This window comes from Dipodomys ordii, unplaced genomic scaffold (genome assembly GCF_000151885.1).
Source record: "Dipodomys ordii isolate 6190 unplaced genomic scaffold, Dord_2.0 Scaffold33, whole genome shotgun sequence".
In the NCBI taxonomy this organism is placed as follows: Eukaryota; Metazoa; Chordata; class Mammalia; order Rodentia; family Heteromyidae; genus Dipodomys; species Dipodomys ordii.
The window spans coordinates 163,032-171,176 of record NW_012267249.1 but is presented as its reverse complement, the minus strand read 5'-3'; the positions used below and the strand labels follow the sequence as shown (position 1 = coordinate 171,176).

The 8,145-nt window shown below is 42.7% G+C and overlaps 1 protein-coding gene across 1 annotated transcript in view; it reads left to right on the top strand.

Moving 5' to 3' along the window:
- Nucleotides 1-8,145, top strand: part of Gnl2 (guanine nucleotide binding protein-like 2 (nucleolar)) — a 32,385-nt gene that overhangs the window by 16,905 nt on the left and 7,335 nt on the right. Inside the window, exons 9-12 of the mRNA XM_013016758.1 lie at nucleotides 4,643-4,771; nucleotides 5,757-5,861; nucleotides 6,606-6,764; nucleotides 6,950-7,063. Of these exons, the coding sequence (XP_012872212.1) occupies nucleotides 4,643-4,771; nucleotides 5,757-5,861; nucleotides 6,606-6,764; nucleotides 6,950-7,063 (507 nt within the window). The remainder of the gene's footprint in view (nucleotides 1-4,642; nucleotides 4,772-5,756; nucleotides 5,862-6,605; nucleotides 6,765-6,949; nucleotides 7,064-8,145) is intronic.

The following is an 8,145-nucleotide window of genomic DNA, read 5'->3' as shown; positions in this document are numbered from 1 at the left end:
TTCTTTTTGCTTATGTGGTGCTGAGGAATTGAACCCAGGGCCTCATGCATGCAAGGCAAGCACTCTACCACTGAGCCACCTTCCCAGCCCCATAATTTATTGATTTCTTGATCTCTCCTATCTCTCCTCCCAATTTTAATTTCCTCTGTAAAGTGAGGATTATGGTTTTTCACTATTGTTTTGGTATGAGACAGGGCTAGGTTTCTTATAGTCCTCCTTCCACACATTCTTCATTTACTTTGTCTACAGACAACAGTGTTGGACTATGTGATTAGAATTCATATTATGACTGAAACACTAGTCACAGTTGATCAACTCAGTTTGAGTGGATTCCTTTCTGATAGAAGCTTTTTTTTTTTTTCCTGGACTTAATTTACTTGTTTTGAAGACTGTGTGTAATAGAGCTTGAACTCAGGGTCAGGGCTTTGTGTTCTTTAGTTTTTTCACTCATGGGTGGTGCTCTGTCATTTGGCCATGCCTCTACTTGCACTTTTCTCTGTTTTGGTTGTGTCTATACCACTGATATGCCTGCAGATGCTCTGGTAGAGTAGGAACCTTGAGAATTTCTGAGTATAGTAGGTAGTCCACTCTGGTAGTCAGCACTTTTCCCTCTCTCCAGTAGGAACTAGCTGCTCCCAGGCCTGCTATAAATCTGACTTCTGAGATTTCTTGTCTTTTTACTTATCCCCCCTTCATTTTTTAAATTTTGCCAGTACCGGGGTTTTAATTCAGAGCCTTGTTGGTACTCTGTCACATGAGTCACATGTCCAGCCCAACTTTTTGCTGGTTATTTTGGATATGGAGTCTTGCAGGCCTTTCTGTCTAGCTGGCTTCAAACTGATACCCTTCAGATTTCAGTCTCTTGGGGAGCTAGGATTATTGATATGAGTCACCAGCACCAGATTACTCCTTCCTTGTGATGGGCTTAGAAAAAACAGTTTAAGACACCTTGCATTCTGAAAACATCTTTATTTTACCTTACAACCCTGTAAGGTAAAATAAATAGAACAGTAAAGGCACTACTGCATTGTCTGGTTCCTTTTGCTGCTGAGAAATCTGAGGCCATTCTGACTCCTCATCTTTTGTGGCTGGGATTTTTTTTTTAATTCCTGTTTATTACTGTGCCTGGTGGGTCTTTTTACTAGTGTGAGCTAGGCATTCAGTGGAACTTATACTCTGATACTGTGTAGTTCTTTGAAGTTTGCTTTTTGCCCTTTGTCATCTGTTTTTCCTTTGAGGAATCTGGGTTTTACCTCCTTATTTAAGTTTTAAATTGTATATGTTTTGGAGCATATATGACATTTTGGTCTACTTCGCAGGCTCAACCACATACTTTTCAACTTTTGAGAGCTCTTGTTTAAAACCTTACTTTCTGACCCCTTCTCATTTTGCTTTATGGATGCATTATTTTCTCTCTCCCAACATTGCCTCTTTTACTTCCAACTTGCTTTGGTTTTTCTTTCTTTCTTTTTTTTTTTTTTTCTTTTTTTGGCCAGTCAACAGGGCTTGAACTCTATACCTGGGCACTGTCCGTGAGTGCTTTAGTTCAAGGCTAGTGCTCTACCACTTTAGCCACAACACCACTTCCTGTTTTCTGGTGGTTAGCTGGAAATAGAGTCTCACGGACTTTCCTGCCCTGGTTGGCTTTGAACCATGATCCTCAGATCTCAGCCTCCTGAGTAGCTAGAATTATAGGCATGAGCCACTGGTGCCTGGCTTGCTTTGTTTTTTTCTGACTTTTCTGTTACAGTAACACTTTATATCTGTGGTTGTCTTAATCTTCCATTCATATTTTAAAGTAAGATACTACACTGGACACAGGCATAGACCTGTAGTCCCATTTATTTGGGAGGTCAAAGCAGGCGGATTGACTGAGCTCAGGAGTTCAAGACATGTCTGGACACTTACATCCTGGAAAAAAAAAAGTTCCCTAAAAGAGCCAGTATGATGGTACACCTAGCACTTGGGAGGTTGAGGATAATGAACTCAAGGCCAGCATGGACTACATAGACAAACTATCTCAAAAGGGAGGCGTGGGAAACAACATATAGTTGGGAGGGGGAGGGCTAGGCTGTGGTGAATAATAGCTTTCGCTGTAATAGTGATTAGATAGGGAACCAAATATTTTGTTGTAGGACACTGTAGATAGTTTTTGACTATAGTTAATTTTTTTTTTCCTCTTGGTCTATGATTCTCCAGAAAAGATTCTTCCAGTTTCAATTCTGGGGTCTGTAAGCTGGATGCCAGGGTTCTGTGAGAATAGAAGATAACTGTGCCAGTGCTGAGGGGATGGAGAGGAACAGCTACTTTGGCAGACTGGTCGCCAGTCTTTTTGTCCTCCCACCAGTTCCCCAGGTTTGATTGGGCATTTTACAGGATTTTCAATGTTTTCATGTTTGCAGTCATACTATGTAGTGGCCAAGTAGATGGTACTTTTTTTTTTTTTTGCCAGTCCTGGGGCTTGAACTCAGGGTTCAGGCACTGTCTCTAAGCTTTTTTCCTCAAGGTTAGCACTCTACTACTTGAATCACAACTCACTTCTGGTTTTTGTGGTGTTTAATTGGTGATAAGAGTCTTACAGACTTTCCTGCCCAAGCTGGTTTTAAGCTGCAATCCTCAGATCTCAGCCTCCTGAGTAGGTAGGATTATCATTGTGAGCTATCATTGCCTGGCTTTAGGTGATACTTTTTAGCTTCTTGTATTTTGTTGTCTTTGTTTCTTTACCTTGTTCTTTGGTTTCCTGTGTTTCATTCTACTGATTTAAGTGTGTGATTCATACAGTTGTCTTTCTTGTGGCATTTGGTGAGTGAGGTCAGCACATGTGTGCACATTTAGTCCACCCCCTTTAGTTAGAAGATTGTTCTCTTTCTAGCTCTCTTCTGTGTTGCTCAGGATGACTCCAAACTTTTATTTTTTATTTTTTTGGTCGGTCGTGGGGCTTGAACTCTGGGTCTGGGCGCTGTCCTTCAGCTCAAGGCGAGTGCTCTACCACTTGAGCTACAGCGCCACTTCCGGTTTTCTGGTGGTTTATTGGAGATAGGAGTCTCATGGTCTCTCCTGCCCGAGCTGGCTTTGAACTGAGATCCTCAGATCTCAGCCTCCTGAGTAGCTAGGATTACAGGCGTGAGCCACCAGCGCCCGGCTGACTCCAAACTTTTAGACTCAAAGGCTCTTTTTGCCTCAGCCTCCCAAGTAGTTGAGTATTATTAAAAGGTTAAGACCTACTGGACACTGATGGCTCATACCTGTAATCCTAGCTGCTCAGGAAGCTGAGATTTGAGGATTTGAGGTTCTGAGCCAGCCCGGCCAGGAAAGTCTGTGAGACTCTTACCTCCAGTTAACCACCAGAAAACTGGAAGGGGACCTGTGGCTTAAAGTGGTAAGAGTGCTAGGCTTGAGCAAAAAGAGCTCAAGGAGGGCTGGGAAGATGGCTCAGTGGTAGAGCGCTTGCCTTGCATGCCTGAGGCCCTGGGTTCGATACCTCAGCACCACATAAGCAAAAACAAAAAAGCCGGAAGTGGCGTTGTGGCTCAAGTGGTAGAGCGCTAGCCTTGAGCTGAAGAGCTGAGGGACAGTGCCCAGGCCCAGAGTTCAGGCCCCACGACCGGACCCAAAAAAAAAAAAGAGCTCAAGGACAGCTTCCAGGCCCTGCAACAGACCAAAAAAAAAAAAAAAGGTTGAGACTTTTTCCAAGGAGTTTTAACATTTGAGGTTTCTTTTCTTGATGCTTCTTTTCAGCAGTGTAAATATGAACTGTACTATGTAAAGAAAAGGAGAGGGCTGGAAATATGGCTTAGAGGTAAAATGCTTTCTTTAGCATGCAGGAAGCCCTGGGTTCAATTCCTCATTACCACATAAACAGAAAAAGCCAGAAGTGGCAGTGTGCTCAAGTGGTAGAGTGCCAGCCTTCAGCAAAAGGAACTGAGGGACAGTGCCCAGGCCCTGAGTTCAAGCCCCAGGACTGACAAAAAAAAAAAAGAGATAACGAGAGGGAGGCAGAGAGACAAGTCATAGGCTGCCAGTGAGTGAATCTGTTAAGGTTTTTGTCTCTGAATGTATTGCAGCAGTAAGTGATGATACTATAAATTGGCAATTAACAAGCTGTTTCTTCCTTTGTTTCTTTTTGTTTGGTATTTTGACAGTACTAAAGTTGGTCAGCCTCATGCTTGCTAGACAGGGACTGTACCTCTTGAGCCATACTTCAGCCCTCTTTGTTTTAATTATTTTTCAGGTAGGGTCTCAAGCTTATTGCCTGGGTCCAGCCTCAAACTACCATTCTCTTAACTACACCCTACACCCTACCATGTGTAGCTTATTGTTGCAATAGAGCCTCTGAAACTTCCTACTCAAGCTGGAACCATTATCCTCCCAATCTGTCTCTCAAGTAACTGAGATTGTATGAGTGAGGCACTGTGCCTTCAAACAAGGATGTTTTCATGTGAATGACTAAGGAAATGATTGGCCTCTAACTTAACAAGCATATATGTGCAGTCAAGCTATGTAACCAGTGTGTCTTAAGCTTCATATTAAGTTCTGTCAACACTTTTGCTGTGTTCTTTATATTAGCAAAGTAACACAGTTCGTTGCCTTAAGGAATAATATTCATGTGTATTTGTATGTGATATGTATTCTCTTTGCACAGTTGCACACGGACAAGAAACAGATCAGTGTGGGGTTCATTGGCTATCCAAATGTAGGCAAGAGCTCTGTGATAAATACATTGCGCTCCAAGAAAGTCTGCAGTGTGGCTCCCATTGCAGGTGAAACAAAGGTATGTCTGGCTTACAGAATTCTCCTGCATATTTTTTTAATGGAGGGTGATTGTTTAACACATGCAGTTTTTGTTTTGTTTTTGGTGTCAATTCTTGGGTTTGAACTCAGGATATCCTCTAGGCACTATCCCTGAGCCTTTTTTTTTTTTTCAAGACTAGCACTCTACTACTTTGAGCCACAACTCCACTTCTAGTTTTTGAGTGGTTAATTGGAGATCAGAGTCTCATAGACTTTTCTGCCTGGGCTGGCTTTAAACCACAATCCTCAGATCTCAGCCTCCTGAGTAGGTAGAATTACAGGCATGAGTCACAAATACCCAGCGGATTCTAGCTTTTTGCTGGTAACTGGATATAAGAATCTTGCAGATTTGTCTGCCTGGGTGCTTCCAAACCACTATCCTCAGATCTCAGCCTTGAGCCTTGTCCTGAGTAATTAGGATTATAGGATTGAGCCACTCACATCCAGCTCTACCCACTTAGGTAAGAGTGCTTTGTATACTATTTGATTCCTATGTGATTTAATGGATGACATTCAGATTTAAGGCTATTTTAAGTTGTCATTCCAGCCTTCTACTTTGATGGACAAAACTAACAGGAATATTTAATGTCTAGGCTAAGAAAAGACACCTAGAATAGATTCTGATCATTGAGGGGTCAGTACCTAGAACACAGAATGTTCTCCAGGGGAACAGTATGATTCTCTCTAGAAGCAAAGAGAAAATAGTACTGTGCTTCCAAAAGTAATTTTAGAGGCCACTTTTGTTACTGTGCAATCCTAAGTGGAAATGCTGTTTGATTTATTCTTAGACACTTAGCCTGATAGAAACTAGTTTATATGGTATAGAGAGGTATGTTCTTAAGCTGGATCACGTAGCAGAATGCTTTTCTTCAAGCCCTCCCTTTTGTGCTCTAACTTCAACCATAGCTTCCGGGGTTTGAAGTGTTAGACTCAGGATGTCTCTGACTTAGAATTTTATGTTCCAGGTTTGGCAATATATTACCTTGATGCGTCGGATATTCCTGATCGATTGTCCAGGTGTGGTTTACCCCTCTGAGGACTCAGAGACAGACATCGTCCTGAAAGGAGTTGTGAGTATTAGGTCATAATAGCCTCTGCCTGCCTTCTTTGGTAGAGGAAGTTGGGGGGTTGGATCCCCAAAGACCTTTGTTTCTTGTTGGGAAGGCAGTTTTGGATCAACTTGTCTAGCGAAACTGGGGAACATGATGCTGAACATGGAAGCCTCCTTCCCACTTTGTCTACCTGAGGAGGTTGTGGGACCATAGACAGATATGGTCAGTGTCACCCCACAATACAGTGTGTAATTTACACACAGGATCCAGAGGAGAGCAGAGCCTGTTGATGCTTAGTGATCATTCATCTCTGTGTGTTTATGGGTTGAGTCATTTTGGAACCCAGTCATTTCCTTGCTTGTTTCTGAATATGCCAGAAACTTTAAATGGTTCCCCTTAAACATAACCATGCCTCTGGCCACACATTCTGTGCATATTCCTCTCCTCTGTTCTTAAACTTTCTCAGTATTTGTGTCCTGAGATTGGTAGGATTTTAACCATTTCTACAAATGGGTAACACAAATTGTTTTAAGCCCATGCTTCTTGGAGAAGCCACACAGCCAATTTGTGGTGAGCTGGAGTTCTGGACTCCTTGTCTGTGGTCAGTGGTTCTTGCAGACCACCATGTCTGGCCACCCCAGAGGCAGGCTTCTTCTGCCAGGCTCCACTCACTCTGTGATATTGAAATTCATTTGGCTTTACAAAGAGCACCAGAACTTCCCGAGACCACAACATAGTTTGCAGATTTCTATTACCATCTAGGTTCAAGTTGAGAAAATTAAGACTCCTGAAGATCACATTGGTGCTGTTCTTGAACGAGCAAAGCCAGAATATATTAGCAAGACATACAAGATTGATTCTTGGGAGAATGCTGAAGATTTTCTTGAGAAGCTAGCTTTCCGCACTGGGAAATTATTAAAGGTGAGCCAGGGTCCGTGGAGAGTGGATGTGGTATAAACTACAGGGTGTTGTAGAAGGAGATATGTGAGCAGTGGGAAACTTGGCAGGTGAATGATGTTGAGCACCTAGGACAACTAAAATACCTCTAAAGTAAGAGGTGATTTTTTTTTCTGAAAGTTAATTGAGAATATTTCCTAACATTTCAGGGTGGAGAGCCTGACTTGCAGACTGTGGGTAAGATGGTTCTCAATGACTGGCAGAGGGGCCGGATACCTTTCTTTGTCAAGCCTCCCAGTGCAGAGCCACCCACTTCCCTTCAGGTAAGAACTGGAAATCATGGTCACCGGAATGTAACTTTTGATTGCTTCCCTCTGTAAAGCATCTTCTTTCTTGCTTTGTGGTAATATTTTAGCTGTGTGTCCTCCTGGACTGCTACCTTCATTACTTTTGGGAGCATTAGACTAAAAAGCAGAAATACGTCAGACATCAGCTTAGATACCACCTTGGGAAAAGATGGCGCTTTTTAAGTATAAGAGTCTTCTTGACAGTCTTTTCTTACATGTGGAGAACAAAGGCACTGCCAAGATTAATTTATTGAATAAACATATATTGGAACCAACTATGGGTGCAGCATAGGAACAAGGGAATGAGTATTGGCCCTTGCCCTCAAGAAATGTGTGCTCAAATGGGGAAGTAGAGCATGTAGTTGGTGCTCCAGGAAAGTGGTCTTGGGTTTGGAGCTCATCCACTGTTCAGGAAGGTTCTCAGTTGTCCCTTTTTCCCCTTTCACAGAAGTGACTGCCCCAGGGCATAACAGTAGCACTTGGCTTTTCTCTTTCTAGGGCCAAGTCTCAAAAGATGGCTTCAAGTTTTGTACTGTGCCAATATCATTTGCGTTCATATAATTTTTTCTGACAGGTTTAAACTCGGGGCCTTGCTCTTATCACTTGAGCCATACCCTAGCCCTTCATATAGGAACCCATTTCCAGATTTGCAACTGTAGTGGGGTGTTTGCATTTGAGTATTTTCCTCAGCATTAAAAACTTTTAACATGGGGGCTGGGAATGTGGCTTAGTGGTAGACTGCTTGCCTAGCATGCATGAAGCCCTGGGTTCAATTCCTCAATACCACATCAACAGAAAAGACCAGAAATCGTGCTGTGGCTTATGTGATAGAGCTCTAGCCTTGAGCACAGAGAGGCTCAGGGACAGAGCCCGGGTCCTGACTGGCAAAAAAAAAAAGCTTGAAATTGATGTTAATCAAATCCTTTCCCCTTTCTCTTCCCTATAAAACCACAGCCAGCCAAGCAGAACAGGTCTTCCTTTTCAGTGTAGGTGAAGTCAGTCAGTTGGTGGTATATTCATTCAGCAACTATGCATAGAGCATTTGCTATGTGCCAGAC